Raw genomic sequence first — 19,377 nt, 5'->3', positions numbered from 1 at the left:
GAGCAGTATCAGACTCATATTCTGACTAGAATTGAGTAGGACTACGTCAGGCTAGAGTATTGCCGAAAGTACACAAACAATAAAAGGTTTGCACAGCTACTACTGAAAAAAAACTGCAGCGGAAAGTAAATAGAAAATTCAGAAAGGAGGTTGAAACTCCTGTTATGGGAAGACATGCATTCAGTTTACTTCATGGCTCTGCGCTTGTCTTTGTTATAAGCACAAAATGTGCTTGGGTCTGTCTGAATTAATCAGTTTTGTCCTTAACGTTTATGCTCATGCCTTGTATGAGAGAGATAGAAAGTCACTGTGTGTCTTAAAAGGAGATTTTCTTAAAATGTTGTATTATGTAGGTTGATGGCAAACTCATATTAAGCATTTACATCATGTGTTGCACCTCTTGCTACAACCAGTAGCTTTCATTGACTACCTTGTCTTTGCTAGTCATGTTTTTGACAATGTCATCATGTGCCATCACTGAACCATGCTCTATGCCGTAAAAGTCCTGTACAATGCATGAGAGACAAAAGACAGATAATTTCCACTACTACATAATCTGAAGGCAGATGTTGGGAATATAGCATCTATATAGTTGAAAATAATACAGCCAATTTTAAAAGTAGCAAATAAAAACAAAGCATCTTAGTGTTGAAAAATGTCAGAAGTACAAATAAAAAAGACGATGAGTAGGCAGCAAACTGCAGCTGCATTACATCATATGATTGTACTTGTAGGGACAATTTTCTTTTGATTAGACCTTTGCAAATGTGCATTAGAGTGCACTTACCTCTTCCATGAAGCTTTATCTTGTGCAGCCCCCTGGTGCTTTGGAGGTCAGTTCTCTATCTAGTTTATAGGCCATTTTTTCTCTATTGGTAGCCCCATATACTACATTTTGTTTTCTCATTTTATGAAAGTAGGAATTTGTTACTGTCTCTCAAGTCTTATTGCTGGTTAGAGTGCATTTGTGACAGGCCATGGCAAATCCATGAACAAGCCTAACTGGGCCATTTGAGTTATTTACACTCATTTTTTGCTCAAGGCCCCTGATCTTACCTTTTATCAGTTTTTTCTCTGCTATTCCTCAGTCATCCAAAACACAAACAGCCACAGTGCATATATGTACAGAAAGTGTTTTGTGTCAAAGCAATGGTGTTTAAAAAAAAAGACACAAGCTATTAACCGTGAAGATATATTTTATGTCCGTATCAGGCCAAGTTTAAACACAAACTTTACCGTCTGAAATTTCACAAAGCTGCCATTTAGAACACTGTGTGGTTTTGTTGTTTTTTATTTTATTTTCACATTTTGTGATAAAATGAAAATCACTTGTCACTTGTTTTGTACCCAAAAGTCTCAATTTAGCTTTATAATGTCTTGCGAGATGTGATTTGTTTACTTTAAGAAACTTTTTGTCTTCTACACTTTTGCTGGGAAGACCCTCTTTATTCTTATAAATTCAGGGATACTCCAGACCAACAGCAAATATAAATTCCAATCAACTCTGTGTGATTGGAATTTATAATTTATAATTAATGTCACATATCTCAAAGTTGTCTAGAAGTACATGAAACATTTTAGATATCTAATTTCAAGTTTTCATTTCCCCTGGGTGTCCCTGCGAATATGACAGGCTGATCTTTCTTGTAAAATACATTGCACATTTATTTCAAAGTATGATGCAGTAGCTCCCCCTCAGTCTGAACAAAAGACTTCAGTCAGCAGAGAGGCTATTAGGACATACATCATAGATCATACTGTCAAGCATTCTGAACTTTTTCTTCTGTATTAATCCTGCCTAAACAAAGTTGAAATTGCAGTGATGATGATTAAGGCAGGCTTAAAAATTAGATCAGTGTCGACCAGAAGACTTACCTTTTGCAGATGAAGACTGTATTGAATCCTGGGAGTGGACTTGGACATTAGACCAGAGGCATTGACACTACACTCTCTCAAGCTGCGGCTGTCAGAGAAGTGAGCCTGGAGTTTTTCCCGATGTCTTCTGTCGAGGACAATACACTCAACTTAGAAAAAAAGTATGACTATTAGATGATGGTTAAAACACTGCAATGGACTGGTGACCTGGAAATAGACACCAGTGTGAACCTGACAAATCAGTGGCAGAAGATGGATGGGGAAAAAAAACTGGATGGTCAAAATCAAGATACACTCAGTATGCCTAAAATGGTATTCATACTATATCTATGCCATATACAAGAATTCTGATATGTAGATTATAGAGACTTCCTCTGTAATTACTTTTCTGTCACATTTAAATTTTTTAGACCTTCAATGCAATTTTAATTTTAAACATAAACCAAGTTAATGCTATATGCAGGTTTCAAATTTCCTTTTTAAAACGATTATGTGTAAAAGTAGTTCAGAACTAAACCTAACAACTAGCTGGGTAAACTTTGTTGAGGTATTTGCCATAACTTTGAAAAGTGTTTTATAATGGTATGATAAAATTTTTAGTAGGTAAACTTTTTTTGCAGAATTTGGAATTCAGAAAAACTGTTCTGAGTTCTGTTTTTGTTTAATTGAAAATATGTTTTTTTGTTTTGTTTTTGTATCACAATTAGATTTGTCATAATTATTTTGTATGATACTCCAAATCTTGCTGCATAGTTAAGTTTTCTGGTGTTTTTCTGCTTGTTTTTTTGCAATATGGTTTGTTCTGGAATATTTTTTCCCCTAATAAAAAGGGTTCAAGCACATCATTTAAAGCCATTTGGCAGCCATTTTCCTGTAAACATGTAAACCTTTCACTGGAATTTTATGCCTGGATATCAATTTATCCATCTGGATCACTGCATGTAATTCAATGCCCCAAACTGACAAGGGCTAAAAAGGGTAAAAGGCATAGACAGAAGGTGCCTGCAGTGGTATATCATTTGAACATAATACAATGAGATCATGCAATCATGCCACCAGATGATTAAAAAGTCTTCTGACAATTCAAGACTTAGGCAACTACAAGATATGACAACATTAGTTCAAGTCTGCATGTCTGCAAGCCCTGTTAAAGGTCAAAGCAACAAAAACGAGCACGAGTGAGATTTGTCACTCAAAAAAAACGCCTTTCCTTCCAGAGTTTTGCTGCAGAGTTTGACGGTACAGTGTTAGAAAAAAGGGGACAGTTTTAAGACACATGCCTTGCACAAGAAAATAATAATAATAATCTAAGCATTGTACTGTGAAATATCCATTATATGGTTGCATAATGTTATTCTGGTAAAAGATTGAAGAAACCAAACAAAAGCTGAGAGTAGCAGAGCCTGTCTTTACAGAGGGATGCTTGAAGAGAAAATAAAGTGATATTTTGATACTATTGCATTTTCTATATGTACTATGTGCTCTGGTTTTAAAATGTTCCTATTATGGTTTTAGTATATTAATTGATTGTCTTATTTTCAGTTTTTTCCAGGTCATTAGGCCAATGATTGTCATATGAAATGGGCTATAAATAAATTCTCATTTGACTTGACTTAAAAAAAAAAAAAATAAAAAAAAAAATACTAAGTTAATCCTCTTTAACAATTTTGGGTAGGATTTAATTGATGTATCTGCAAAACTGCATGCTATGAATTACTTTGTCACTAACAATAGTTGTCAGTGACATACTCTAGAGACTAAGACTCTGTGTTCCTTTCTTACTGTATTGCAAGATAGACTCCTGTGTTTTAGTCTCTTATTTCACCATGTCGTTTTATCAAATGTGCTCAACTGATTGGATTTCATTACAGGTGCCATCTGTTTTCACAGAGCCTAGAAAATAGAGTGTTAGTTAGAATGAATCTACAACCACTATTAACTTGGAGAGCAATCTAAAACCCCACTCATTTTCATAATTGGAGCAATTTAAGGGCTCACTTTTGTCTTATTTAAACTCCAGCTGTTCGTGTCTCACCTGATTCACTTGTATCATCCTTCAATGGCCTCCACTTGTCTTACTTGCTTTGTTTTAATGTGTTTAATTTCAATTTTAACTTCCAATTTACTTTTTACATATTTTGATATGTGGCTATTTGTGTAGCAAATTCAAACATTAACTGAAATGGGATTTTGTGATAGAATATTTTAGCTTTCATGCTCTAGTTTTCCCTACTTAAGAAATATACCTGTCCTAGTTCTGAATTAAACCTTGTCTTCTCCTATGACTAAACAATTGACAGAAATATCATTGCCATTATTTCTGAGAACTCTATGTTCTTCTCTGCTAAAGATTCATGTCCCAGTGCACTGGTGCTTAGCTGGTTTGTTTCCTGTACAAAGCCATCAGTGGAGCTACAGCTGTCATCAACTATTTGTGCCCTATTTTTTCCCCCATAGAAAATAACCACTAGGCTGGTGCTTCTGAATTTATCAGTGTTCTTTTTTCCCCCTGTCCTACACTTTTGACAAATTTCTCCTGCAAACCTTTTGTGTGTTTTTTTTTTCCTTATAGAAAGTTAACCTATCCCAGTGTTTCTACAAATATACCTATTGATGTCCTGGAGTAAGCAAATAACCTACAGTTATGTTGCTGCTATTACTTTATCCTCTTCCTTTCCAAGTTATTAGCCTGATTTTAATTGAGGTTCTCTAATGCTAGAAGTGAACCGTTTTTTCCGTTGTTGTCTCATGCTTATTAGGGATATGGAAATGCTTAAAAATCAACCAATTTATTGAAACAGATAAGCCTCTTCGTTTACATAAGAAAAACTAATGACTGATTACTGTAAAAAAATCTACCTAATATGACTATATTTTATAAGAATTATGTTTTCACTAGTAGTTTGTAATTATATACACAGTAGTCTTTGTATATTATCTAAATCTGACTATATGATCACACAGAAATATATGGAAATAATCTGACTTTATAATTAAAATAAATTTATAAAAGAAAACGGGAATTACATAAACAAAATTGACTGAATATAACAATAATTACAAAACTTTTATAACAGTCAATTTCTGTCTTTTCTTTACATATCTAATATAGCTGAATGAAGCATTTGCACATAATAAACTTTACTGACACAGATCTGAAAGGATTTATGCAAATACCTATGATAGGGAACTGATTACCCCAACTAAAACAAATGAAAATGGAGCATGTAACTGGGGACTAATAAAATATGTATTTATTGTTGTCCATTTAAATTAAAGCATATTCAGCAAGTGCTCAGCCTAGTTAATCAATCTGTATGAATTATCCATGGCTTCCTGTTAAATGAAACTGACCTACAAATAAATCTGCTGGTGATTTTTGGTATACAGCTAAAATATGACATGCTTTCAGTCTGTAATTGACATCATTATGAACATTTGTGTAATCAAAAATGTTTATTGTAGAAGTTGGCATGCAATGTAGACAGTATTTCTAGCAATGTGGAGTCAATAAAATAATATATATTGGTGTAAACATTTAAATTTACTGTTGATTTTACAGGGTTCAATATAACCATAGATTGCCAGGAATAAAGAAGGCAGTCTTCTAGTGCAATCATTGCGGGATATTGCACCCCTTCTCTGGGTGCAATATCTCTGGGTCTCTTCTCTCCACCCCCTTGCCCTGGGAAAATAGAAAAAATTAAGAAGAAATTCATCTAATCAACCTGCATAAGGCAATCATCTCTCTGAGACCCATTGCTGGCTCATTTACTTCCATACAAATTTTCCGTTTCAAAGGTCTCATATCATGCAAAATTAACATTATAAACATTTTGTAACAGTCATGTGGTTGAAGCCTGTTTAAGAGGTCCACAAATAAAAAAAAAACAACCCCTTTCACCTATCTCACTACCTTGCTCCATCTCTTTGCTAATGCTCTGTCTAAAAAGCGATCCTTCCCACCAATGAGCTCAGGCCTTATCTTATTGATTTAGCACTAGCCTTTATTTAACACTTCTTGTAGCCACAATCTTTCCAAACTCTCCCTGGTTGTCATCGTTGGGGGTGCAACGTTCAGAAGGTTGGAGGCGTGGAGAGCCAAGTCTGCTTGGCCAGAAAAGGGCTGAAAGAGGAAGCTGCTGGTACAACCTGTCTGTCTCATATTACTGTAGAGGAATTTTCTTCCAGAGATAGCAAAAACAGGCTCGGGGGCTGTGTTTGTTAATGTAATTTCTTTTCAAATGTGAAATTATATTGTACCTTTAAAAGAGTCTGTTAGACGTGTATTCTGACTTGTGTCGTCGATCTTACATGTGGGTAAGGAAATTAAACAAGAACAATGACAGAAGCAACTAGTCTGACCCAGGCAAATCTGTCAGTGATCCCCCTCTTTTAAGCAAACTAATATTCTTTTTAGACATAATTACACATCACAATATGTTTGGAATCATTACAATTACAAATTATATTACTTTTGTCAATTATCTGAGACAGCACATGCACCAAGATGCATTCCAACAGCTCTGCTTTACCCTACAGCTGCAGCAACTGCCTTCTCAACCTCAGTCTCCTCAGTACCCTTCCAAAAAGACGTTTCACTTTCTCCAGAACTGTTCAGTAGTATTGTACTGTAGATAAATAACGGGGGTTTGCTTTTGCTAGAAAGTAACATTTCCTACTGCATATTAGGTGGCAAGTGGCTCATTTGAAAGTGAATAATTTATCCAAAGGGCATTTGGCTCAGTCATGAAGGTAGCTTAATTTAACCTCTCAAAACCCACTGTTTTAAAGCATTTACAAATAACTCAGAATGCATGAATATTACACTGGTAAAATGTTTACCAATATAGACATGTAAGACATCGCTGGAAAGCTTAGATTCTCCACAATTCAACCACCTAGTGTCAGGACTCCTGTCTGTGTGTTTTGTGTTTCTGTGTTTGTCTCCCTTCCTCCACCAGGAGGTGCCTGGTTCTGATCCGCCTCCTCACACACCTGCTGAGAGTTATCTCGTTAACAGAGGGTTCTTAAGCTGCTGATTGCCACTACCTTGACGTCAGAGTGTTTGCCAGTTTGGGGTACTCTAGCCAAGCTGAGTTTTGCTGAGTCAAACTGAGTTTTTGTCAACCTGAGTTTTGTCAACCTGAGTTTTGTCTTTGCCTCTCGGCAGGAAGTCATCCTGCAAACTGGATTTTTCGGACCTTCTCTCCCTGGAAGGATCATCTGAGCTTCAAACTGAGCTGAGGATCCAAACTGGAGGTTTTGGATCTTCTTGCCTCCAAGAGATCGTTTGAGCTTCAGACTGAGCAAGAGATTCATCTCCACAACAACCCGTTCAAGTACCGCAGGAAATCTAAGTGGCAGTCAGTTTCTCCGTTCACTTACAAAGAACCGCATTCTGGGTAAACCCTGTCCGCCCTCCATCGAAAGTGACAAACACTGGAACACCCCCATACCGACTGGAGTCAATAGAGGCAACCACTTTTCTGGAATCATGAGTCAGCAATCTATTTCTCCTTTTCAAGTTCGAGAATCAAATTTCCCTCTGAGCCTGAACTAACCGCAGTGTCTTCCCCTCACCGTTCAGTTCCGGTTGAGCAGTGTTCAGAGCAACACTGGATTCTTCACAATCTCCTAAATTAACCTGTTAAACTTTTTCCCTGGTCTCTCTGTATTGGTTTACTGCTTTTGGGTCTGATCATAGTTAAAATCATGACACCTAGTTCATTTTAATCCCAAAGCAAGCAGCAAAGCACAATTGACACAGATATAGCAGCATGCCAAACTGTACCATTACAAAGCAGCCACAACAAGCAAGCATGTTTTTATAATTGATGTTCAAAAAAGACCTATTATTTTCGAGAATTAAAAAAACTATTTTGAGTCTTGTTTGAACTGATGCAGTTTGGGTGTTTTACTCACCCAATTTTCATGTAATATGTTCAAGAAACTTAGCTTTCAAATAATGTATCACACATGTAATTTGGGCTTACAGTTTCTAAGTTCTTTGCTTTTCCATTTGGATGTGCAAAATAGACGAGAATTTCCCAAAATGAGGTGGATATTAAGAGGTTAAAGCTCTTACCTATTAAGCAGCTAATTTTGCATTGGTTGCTATCCTTTAGGTCGAGTGTTATGTTACTACATTCAATACATCTACATTGGTGCTCCAGGTTTCAGATGATAATTAGTTTGAGCCTCTGTTGTCTGGTCGGTCTGGTTTAATTCAGATGGTTACAGTAGGAGTAAAACATGACAATGTTCCCAAACAAACAACATAATTAGTTTTAGATTACTTAAATTCAATTTTCTAGCTGCCTCCCAGCATCTCTCTAAGCATAAGTCTAAGTTTTCTGATAGGGTAGAGATCAGACATTATATTAATGCTGATAACTGTATTAGAACCACTAACCAGAACTGCATATGGTAAATATTTTAGTTGCTGTAGTACCGATAGCTCCCACATTATATCAAGATAAATAGGTTTCTCATGGTTGATCTCTTTTGTGACATGGTGTAACAAATTAGATTTTGCACCTACTGAGGATCAGAAGGAACTTCAGCACTAACAATAAAATCCATTTGTTCTAGATCTACACTATAGCTAAATCTGAGTCTAAGGGAACTACTTTAGCAACATATGTGAGTTTGGATAATTTGCAGTGCACTGAACCTCCTGGTGAGTGGTTAGTCACACTGACCGATAGGGCACCTTGTTACTTAGAGCACTGCTGTGCTGAAGGAAAAAACAGAAAAGAGAGAAAAGCACTTCAGTTTATCAAGACCAATTCAATCAACAAAGCCTCTGTTAGGACTTTTCTTTTTTCTCTGAGGTTTATCTTATTTATGTAATTAATTTGCTTCTCTATTGGCTGCAAAATAGTAATTAAGGTTTGTTGAGGTGTGTGTATGCTTGAGGGTAGCCTCCAATACTAATCCTGCATACAGCATATAAAAAAACATCTTCCCATTACTTAAACATGCTTATACATGTTGTTATAAGCACTAACTTTTATGCTTGGATTAGATATGATTAAACAAAACAAAACAAAATGCTGTGTCATTGTAAGTTGAAGTATTTTTCTCCAAATAATCTAGAAATCCATTTTTCTAAATAATCTAGAACACAGATCTTATTTCATGCAATAGCAGCTTTGATGGTTTTAGATATGGTTCTACCAGCATATTTAAAAGCTGGGGTTTTAATGAGAGTGTTTTTGCAAAATAGTTGAGATTAGATTTAAGATTAAATCTTAAGCAGGTTATTCTAAAACGTAAAAAAATCAACTTCCTACACCATTATATTATAACTTTGTGTTATTACTTATTTATGCCTATATTTCAGGTTGTATTTGTTAAAAAATGTTAAAAACAATTTATCCACAGTTTTGGTTTGCCTCATTAGATTTGAAAAAAAAGACATTCGAACCTAAAGACATAACATGATAAAATAAAAAAATCAAGGGATATGAATACAAATGCACTACAAAATCACACTCTCCTCATGTTTCTGTGCTTATAGCTACTGCATGTCTTCTACAGTATACCTGAATTTGGTTTCAGGCAAAGTATTTCTGAGACACCTGCTTGCTAAAACCACTTTACGTATAAATCTTACATGAGTATCTGTCCCAAATGGATCCCACACAATTTGTGATGCTTAACTTAAAAAGAAAAAAAAAAAATCCCCTGCTGACTCAGACTTCAGGCTCTGTGCGATGAGAATAAAGTGCCTCTTTCCGCACGGCTCGAGGCTTACTCTGTTAATGTGGTTCTGGCTTGAATCACTCACTTGTTGCGACGGTAGAGGGCCATGCATGCCACTCCAAGAAGACAGATCCCCGAGGCAATGCTGAAGATGGACAGCACCTGCCTCTGGTAGGTGTCACCACTCTCTGCAGAGAATAGAGAATGACATTTAGGACAATGAGCATCCGCTGTGATTCAAAGTAGACCATAACAAAAATTTAATGCATTCTAAATTATTACACCGAACACAGATATTCACCAACTTTCTGAACAAGCATAAACCGACTAATGTTGCTGTCAGTTAAATTCAAAGTTCAAACCTGTGATGAGGATATGACAGACCAAGACAAAGCTCAGTGACGTAATAACTGAGGTGTAATAATCATTTTGTTCAGAAATGAATTGCCTGCATGAGTGAAATCCTCAGTGATGGTAAATGCATGTGTGTACATCGCCTGTGTTTGTCTTCAAGCTTTCAAAGACTGATGGCGACAGGGAAGTAGTAGCAAATGAATGCTCTCAGAGCCCCCTGTCAGACCTCTACACATCAGTAGCAGTGTCCTAAGGTCAGATACAGCTGGGACAAGTGGCAGTTGATCCCAGCCAATGTCCCTCAGACTGTATAGTCAAACTGCTTACCACAGCACATAATACAAGGCTGAAACTTGTGCATGCACTGGTTTTATTAAAATGACTTATCACTGTACTGTCTAAAGATAGAAAATTACAACCATGCATAAATTTAAAGGTGATGTTTCATAAAACTACCAGCATCACCAAAGAAAAAGTGGACTTGTTGGATTTGTCGGTAATGTATAATCATCAGCACTTGAGTGCTTTTAGTGGTAATGATAAGAGACAATATAAAAAACCTTGTGTCTGATTTTGACAAACTAGCAACTGCAGATAAAGGCTCATTCACACAGCAAGATTACCATGCAAATTTTTGTCTAGTCATTCCCCTTTCGAAAGCCCCTAATATTGGGAGAATTTCTGAACCATTATTAAGTGAGATAATCCTGCTGTTTGTGGTTTCTTTAGAGTGATTGATTGGCTCATTACCTCTCAGATCGCAAAATGGGGAAATACAACATATTCATAGGCAAATACAACATTGACTTGATATCCTGTAATGTCAGATGTCCATCGAACCAAAGGTGCTCTGGAGTTTGAAATTCTAAACTTTTGCAACACAACGCTGAGTATAAATCAGAGAAGCACATCCAGGCACTTGCTGGGAAACACTGCATCAAGCCTTGATCTTTCCTCCTCCATAAAACAATGTTCCTTTGTACCAGATTGGAGCTGTGTCAGTGAACCCGTTATATCCATTTTTTTTTTTTTTTTTTGCAACATCTAATATCACATCTATAAGTAAATTATCAGTACAAACATGGAGAAATGAATATTGATTTCTATCATGTCTATGAATTACGGTATGTGTTTTGTCGTTATGCATATTATTACTTTTTTAGTGCAGTCTGTTACTGCCAAGGACAGAGTAAACTGACAAAGTCAACTGAGGGAAGCAAATCTTCATTAGTACAGATTGAGCAACTACAAACTGTACCATGAGAATAAGAAACAGCAATATTGGGACCATCAACACAACATTTGTGTAACACTTTTTTTTTTTTTTAAATATTGTATATCTGTATAGGGTATCTATGACTTGCAAAGGAACTTTTTGATAAAATTTTTTGATATCTCCAAAATATCGATGGCAAGTTGGATTTTTATTTACTCAAAGCTATATCATAAACATAGTGCTGGTATTTGATTCATGGTTTCAAAGTTAGGATGTTGTACACTTGACTTTTGGGAACAAGAAATGCAAACTGTTGTCTGTTGGTGGCTACCAGGTATTTTGTCTTTATTTTTTTAGGATGTAAAGTAATTTGGATACATCTAGTTCAGTAACAAAATAATACAATTTACACTGAAGAGTTTTACTAACAGAAATCACAAAAAGTGTATAAATTAAAACATCTATTTCCTTCAGATCTTTAGTTAGGAACATTGTGTAAGCCTTGCTGAAATCTTGTGGCTTGATTTTTACAGACTTATTGAAAGCACATACCTGTATACTGAAGCAACTCTTCCAGTATATGAGTCAAGCACTTTGTGAAGGATTTCTAGTCTGGTTTCTTTATATCTCTCACATCTATCTTTTCCTGTTCATGCTCTCCCTGTTTTCTGAGACCATAAAATCTGTTTCACTGCAGGATGTTGCTATCATTCTGTTTGCCTTTTGGGTTGGTATTAATGAGCTAGTGCTGAAAGTCTGCATTCTTCCTGACACACCACTGAGAATTCTGGCCATACAGTACAAGTTGTATTTCATCAGGTTAGTTTCAGGGCTAAAACTAATTTACATTCCTTTCATTAAAATCCCAGGTGATTGTCATGTACCTTTAGGTGAGTTATGGGCCCTGTCTGGCCACTCTACCATAAATACTTAATTGGTGGAAAACTGAGCTTGGAATGACCTTTACTATGGAGTTGCTTTCTCAACAACCCAGTGGTTGCTTATTACCGGTAAATTGTCTCAGTATTCATCTCAAATTGTTACGTTTAACTGGACAGCAGCTGCTCTCACTGGGCTGCAAATAATTATCTTTATTTCTTGCCTTTTTTCTTATACACAGACATAGCTTTTTATTATTATCCCCAAAGAGTTGTGTTACGCACTTGTGGACATCTTTAGAAGTATACAAAGGGTAAATAGCACAAAAATAAAAGAGACATGCATTTGCTTGATTATTTCTGTCTTTTAACAGCACTTCCTGACAATACATTTCCTACCCATGCAAAACCTATTTTCTTTTAAAAGATGCCATACTTGTAAGGAAATTACAAATTTAAAAAATCCTCTGTCCTTAAGGTGTAGATGGACAGCCGAGTCTTGTCCGGAGGGGGTAGTCCATTTGTGTTTGACTAAGGACATTTGTTTGATGACCAGAATGTTCACATTCTGGACAAAGAAGACAGGTGGTTTGATTTCTTCCCATTAACATTTTTAACTTTTTTTGGAATGCTATGACCTGGGTGACTGAGAATCTTCACCAGCATAGAGCTGTTAGACAGATTTTGGAGGTAAATTTGTATGAAATCTATCATTTAAGGTCAAGAATTAAGATCTTGGAGCATTAAATTCTATTTAAAAGAATGGGGAAGTAGGTTCCTAACCAGCTGCAGAATATTCTCAGATCAGCCTTTTACTTTCATTAAAGGAAATGCAATGCATTCAGACTTCTCGAGAAGTTGTGGAAAAGATTTTGGACATTCTTTAATGTGCGAAATAAGTAAAATAAGTACAGAATGTTTGTATTAAAAGGGATAATGGAGATTGAATACCTGTATAACAGTTTCCATCGGGTTTTTGATGATTCACATGACACCGTTTGTATTACCATACATTTAGTAAGGGGACTTAGTATAGTCAAATGCTTAATGCTATATGACTGATATCTACTTTCCTATGTTTTTAATGTACTTACAAACATTATGCTTTGCGGGAAATATCTATTACTCTTTTAAACTGAGGTAAAATAAAATCAGTTTGGTTATAGTTGCTTCCGTTTGTTTATACCCTCTAACATACATATCAGTTTGTAGTTTAGATTCCCATAACTTCATTATTTCACTACAATTTAAATTTACATTTTTTATTTTCTGTTTAGACCCTGTAGAGCAATTTGAAATGTCGCTGAAATGTGCATATGAATAATTTGCTTTGCGTTATGAATACAGAAGGCAACAATCATGGTTTTTTTTTTTTTTTTTTACCCCATCACAACAGAGTTGCTATGACACCCTTTATCGCATGAAATATCATCACATGCTTGACTTGCATGGCTTTAAATGTCTTATTTGAAAAAACAAACAGTGGGAGATGCCAGGGCTTAAATAACCAATTTGCATATCTGCCAGCCTGTAAACCCTTTGGGCCTTTGCCATCAGGAGAATGACCTCTCAACGGCTGCACATGTGAGACACAGGGAATGTCTTTTCCTGCTGCTGAATCATCATTGCTCATGTTGAGCAGCACCTGAGACCAACCTCTGCTTCATTTTTTTGATGGATGAAATAGGCTTTTCTCAAATCGGAACATAAAAAACAGCTGTCTGCAGAGGCCTGCTAAATGGCTCTAAGGAAAAACCCACTATGCAGTCTGTACATAAAGCCATTACAGGCCTTTCATGCTGGATGCCTACGAGGCACTCTTGAAATGAGATGCAAGAGTATGTTAGAAAACGGAGGAAAGTGAACAACTCTAGCAATACAGGCTAAACGATGTTATACTGACACAAGGATAAGACAGTCCCTTATGGCCCGTAATATGATACAACCACACTACATTTGGCTTTGATGAAACTACATAATGAAGACTGTGTTAAAGTATCCATGACAAAATGGGATATTCTGCCTGAAAAACAACAGAGTAAACTAGTGACACATGCAAAAGTGAAGAGCTTGAGTGTCATATATAAAACTTGCTTTTGCACTAATTGGGCCCTGGAAACTTGGGTACACCGACGGTTGTAATCTAGAAAAAAAAAACTGGCGTGAAAGTGTGCAATCCCTCATTTTAACTCTGTCCCATCTGTTTGGGTACACAAATTCTAGAGATGGGAAATTCGTGACACAGATGGTGACTTGGGGGAATTGAAGCTAGATTGCATCAATCTTCTTCTCAGACATGTAATTTTAACTCATACATAACTGTATAACTTATATAACATTATAACCATTAAATAAAACTATTTAAGTACCGGTAGTTAATTTAAATACACAATGATATGGTTGATGATGAATGGTTGAATGTGGGCATGAAGAGACCCGAACAGGAGATAAGTTATAGTTCTGATTTACAGGGAAACATTGCTTGGATTTGTGCTTGTTAGCAGTTTCATAAATATTTTTTGGTGTACTCCATATTTTAGGTGTTACGTACAGTTTTATGATTTTAGAGTTATAGTGTGGATTCCAGACCATGTTTTATCGAAGAGAACACTAGACTAAAAAAGGGGAAAAAAACATGAAAATCATATTTGGAGTGCTCCATATGGCTCTACATTATCATGACTTTATGTGTTGCCTTAACACATAAAACTTCCATCACAAGTTTCCAAAGATTTCCTGGTAAAGCCATGCTTTCCCGGAGCTCAAGCATTGATCTGTCTCTATTGTATTTCCTATAACAAATCTAACAACCTGCAGCAGCATTTAGAACTTCTTTAGTCTTTGTATTTAAAATCACTGAGCTGAAGAATGTTGTGCAGAGAACTGGCTTTTCTTGTTGAGCACCTTCTGATTCTATCAATTTTCTGGAGCAAGCATTGACATGACAGCTTGCTGTAGATTTACATTGGCAATACCAATGTAAATCTTTATAGCTTCGGTTTTTTTATATCAAGATGAAAGAAAAAAGGTGTACTGACAGGAAAATTGAAAAAAATCCTAATGTGTCACTATTAAAGGAAAGAGATTCTTATGACATGATTTTGATGGTCTAACTATAATAGTATTAATATAACTGTTTATAGTTTATATACATCTTAATATACATCTTTATATGCATCTTCTTTGATTAAATTTTTCTGCATTAGATATTTTTTGTCCATTTTTAGTAAAAAGCATTTTGCATTATATACGCTGATAGTAAGTCCACTGTTATCTTTTCAAATTGCAGATTAAATTAAACTTCAAACATACGGAAGATAAGTAAACATGGAACGTGGCCGTTTGTCTTAGCTCTACACTCATTAAATCATTCTTGCCCTAACAACTCTCTTCTTCATGTAGACAGAATACACCTAATTTGCCGCCACAGTGTTGCCATGGCAACTGGCCCATATTCATTTATCCAAGGTGAGCAGCCTTGTTGTGCCGAACTTTGTGTTTTGTATGAGGTATTTTGCAGATATGAAGCCCATGAAAGGCTGAGTGGGCTGCAGAAGTCAGTAGAAAGAGAAAAAATGGCTCACCCATGAACTCGATCCCAAGTTCGTCCGCTGCTCCACCAGAGGTCAGATCGTTAACAGGATGCATAAAAATGTGGAGAGAGAGTGAGAAATGAAAGATAAGAAAATATTATTACTACAAGTGAAAATAACTGCATTTAGGTAAACTTTTCCCTCCCTGCACATTATTTCAAGAATCTTCAGAGCAGTTGGGTGTTTAGCTATAACCTGTTGGCCATGGTCTGATGCACCTCCATTAAGGTTGGTAGACAGGGTATAAATGGCCATTTAAATCCATTGACGTCTTAGGTTTCTTGTCATTACTGCATTTCTATAATCTTTCTGCCTTGGAGAGCAGCTTGAAGACAATACAATAAGGAAGTCCAGCAAAGTCCACTTTAACCTGAACGTTTGTTAAATTTTAGTTTTGCAGCCAAAATGTTATGTTTTGCAACCATTTTGATACTGCATTTCATTTAACAGAACATCAAAAGCAGACATTACAACAGTCAATAATACCAAAACCTAAATATTAACAGAATAAAAATTTACATTTGTATCTTCTGCAAAACCAGAGCCTGCCCAAATCTTTAACTGCCCCAACTTACTCTCATAATACACCAAACAATCAACTGTCACACCCTACACACAGTGGAAGACTTAAATGTGTCAAAATTAAGGGACAAAGGATAAAATGGTACTTTTACTTAAGAATTTATTTTTTTTTTTTTAGTAAAGCATACCTTGCAACCCAGAATTTGTCTTATAGGCATATGCATGTGTTGTAAGCCCACTATATGATGTTTTGACTACTTTCTCCCAAATGGCTTATATTTTGCACTTTGGAAAAAGCATTAAAGCCCCAAGATGTCTGGAACACTTTAACATGATGCTTTCAAATGACCGGCTTGCAGTAGCCTCAAATGAAGACAGAAACCAAGAGAGATAAGGGGAAAAGAAGATTAGGCAAGGGATTGGGAAAATAAAAGTTAAAACTGACATATAATATGGCTTTATGCCATTGATGTCTCTTTCCACAGGCCTTTATATTGATTTGAGCCTGAGGTATTGCAGTAATTGTTTTTTCTCTTCACAAGTTGACTGCTTCTAGATGGATCAAACCAAATTACGATTACATACATGTGAATCAGCACGGCATGTAATAGTATTGCCTACTATTCTTTTTCTGCAACAGATACAGTTCCACAAACACCCTTTATCCCTATTCCCTCTGTCTCGCTCTCTCAGACACACACAGTCTTTCTTTATGCAGCTAAGTCCTGTCCCACAATCCCAGTGCTGGGGAAACAGATAAAAGTGAGCCCTCATGTTCTTCCCATCCTGACAGTTCCCCCTTTTCATGTCACTGTAATGTAATCTTATTTAAATTAAAATGAAGCCCTCACTAGTAATTGGTTTTTCCGACAGAGGTGGTCAGAGTTTTAAGTAGAGCGAAGCTTGCCAAGCCCTGGCAGATTATGTGTTGGGTATGTAAAAAGAGGCAGCAAATCAAACAGAAAAATCTGTCAGAGCGGTGAAATCTATGCATAAGACAAAAATGGATGTGACATAGTATTGTAGTGGGATTTTTAAATATCTTTTTTAAAATTGGATGCTCATATCTGAGACATGGTTATCAGAGTTACAGAACCGTAGTTATCAGAATTGACCCAAGGCATAGATGTCCTTCCAGAAACCATCACTTAGTTACTGTGGAAAATCTTTTATATCATATATTTCTTTTTGATAAGTTGAAACTACGAAACTTATATGTTAGGAAAAATTACAGATCCACCTGGAAAGCAAATTTTGTAAAAACATTTGGATTTTTATTAAAAAAATAAAAGGCTATATTGAGAACAAGAGCTTTAGCATAGGTAGTTGGGCTAATCCACCAAACTACTAAATAAGAGTACTCCTACTGGTGCTTGTCAGCTTCCACTTATCCTGGTTGCAGGAGTAGTAGTCTTAGCAGAGACTCCCAGATTTCCCTCTCTCCAGACACCTCTTCCATCTTTACTGAGGGAATCCTGAGGCGCTCCAAGGCCAGCTGAGAGACCAATTAATGCTTGGTAGTCCCCTGTGCCCGCTTATGGTGGAATATGCCGAGAAAACCTCCCAAGGTAGGCTTCCAGAGGACATTCGGAAAAGATGTCCAAGCAACCTCTTCTGACTCCTTCTGATTTGGAGGAAAAGTGGATCTACTCTGAGCCTATCATGGATGACTGAGCTTTTCCCCTGTCTAAGGGAGTGCCGAAACATGCTGCAAAGAAAACTCATCTCAGCCACTTGTATCCAGGATCTCTTTCTTTCAGTCATGATCCAGATTTCATGAATCAAAACAAAACTGAAGACATTTTTCTTGGAACAAATTAAGAGTGTATAACATTAGGCACACAGCTTCAGTTAATACAACTGGAAAAAAAAATTTCAGATAACAATCTGGATGTAGTGATGGACTCACACCTGAACCTCAAGAGGCACATTAAAACAGTAAGAAGTGTCTTAAATGAACTGATTAGTAAAGAAGGAAATCTATAGGAGTAGATAAATAGAAAAAAGAAAGATCAGTCTTAATGAAGCTATTAACAATTTTCCTTATTAACTTTAAGAGTTGTCTAATTATTTCAGCTGCATTCATCAAAATGTCAGCTTACTGTAGGTCCTAATTATACTAAAATAAGTATGGGAAATAAAACCTTAACAATAAAGATTTTCCTTTAAGAAGAAAATCAAGATATTACTGCATACCCAAGACATGACTGCATGTTTTTAGAGAATCAGATTTGGAAAAAAAGATATTATTGTCAAGTAGTGTTTCAAACATGCAAAGTTTTTGCTTTGTGATGAGTTACTACAAACAGACAAACATACCATTGACAAGAATAAATGTGTAAATATATAATTTGGAGAAAACAAATGGAAGTTATATAGAAACATCAAGAGAATAGAGAAAGTCCAAATTCCCACAGGGAAAGAAAAACATGCTAGCTATTAAGAATGTACAATAACAACAATATGAAGCAAAATGAAGTAGTATTCACACATAAGGATATCTTTGTATTATTTGCCGGGAGAAAGTGTCAGTGAAGGACTTGGGCCTTGTTAATGAGGCTAGCTTAAGAAGGGAAAAATCTGTTTTTGTGGTAAGAGGCTTTGGTCCTTATAGGCTGAAGATCCCACATAACAACAGCAAAAGAAAACAGGCAACTTAAGTAAATCAAGAAAAAGCATCCAGAACAGAAAATGGAAAATACTAAATGCAGTCAAGATATACTGTATGTGCAGTGAAGCCTTTATTTAACCAAATTACACAGAACTTCAGAAACATACAGGAACATTCAGGTTCTGCTAAAAAGATCTGTATCAAAAATTATTTCTTACGTTCCTCATTCAGTAGCAGATATTTCCCAAGATAGCTTGGATGCTTTCACTCGATGTGTTGCTTTAAATTATAAGTAGATGAGGCTGATGTACAGACTTTTTTGTTAAGTCCCAGTGGGCAGAGTTTGCACATAAAGGTGAGTTTTTTGCTGTTCCTTTGTTAAGTCATAAAACTCTACCATGTGCTCCCCAAAACTGCAGACATGTCATCTACTGTCTGCAACATGAATGTCGTGATGTTTGCAGTAGTGAGTGCCATAAAACCTGATGCTATCCAATGAAAAGTATGCTTATCAATTGAACGCAAACGTGATCTATGTGTATCGCTCAATATTCTCAGAGTGAATGTTGCCCTCTTTCATGTTCATTACTTCAAAGCTTATCCGTTCAGTTCAACGGT

The 19,377-nt window shown here is 36.1% G+C and overlaps 1 protein-coding gene across 1 annotated transcript in view; it reads right to left on the bottom strand.

Moving 5' to 3' along the window:
• The window catches only part of LOC107085071 (pro-neuregulin-3, membrane-bound isoform-like), a 53,056-nt gene extending 37,375 nt beyond the window's left edge, over positions 1-15,681 (bottom strand). Inside the window, exons 1-3 of the mRNA XM_015375215.1 lie at positions 15,618-15,681; positions 9,671-9,773; positions 1,876-2,002 (exon numbers count right to left, since the gene is read on the bottom strand). Of these exons, the coding sequence (XP_015230701.1) occupies positions 1,876-2,002; positions 9,671-9,773; positions 15,618-15,681 (294 nt within the window). The remainder of the gene's footprint in view (positions 1-1,875; positions 2,003-9,670; positions 9,774-15,617) is intronic.
• Between the last annotated feature and the right edge of the window lie 3,696 nt (positions 15,682-19,377).

Source organism: Cyprinodon variegatus, unplaced genomic scaffold (assembly GCF_000732505.1).
Source record: "Cyprinodon variegatus isolate N-32 unplaced genomic scaffold, C_variegatus-1.0 Scaffold115, whole genome shotgun sequence".
NCBI classification, from domain to species: Eukaryota; Metazoa; Chordata; class Actinopteri; order Cyprinodontiformes; family Cyprinodontidae; genus Cyprinodon; species Cyprinodon variegatus.
The sequence above is the reverse complement of the archived record's forward strand: the minus strand, read 5'-3'. Positions and strand labels throughout refer to the sequence as shown.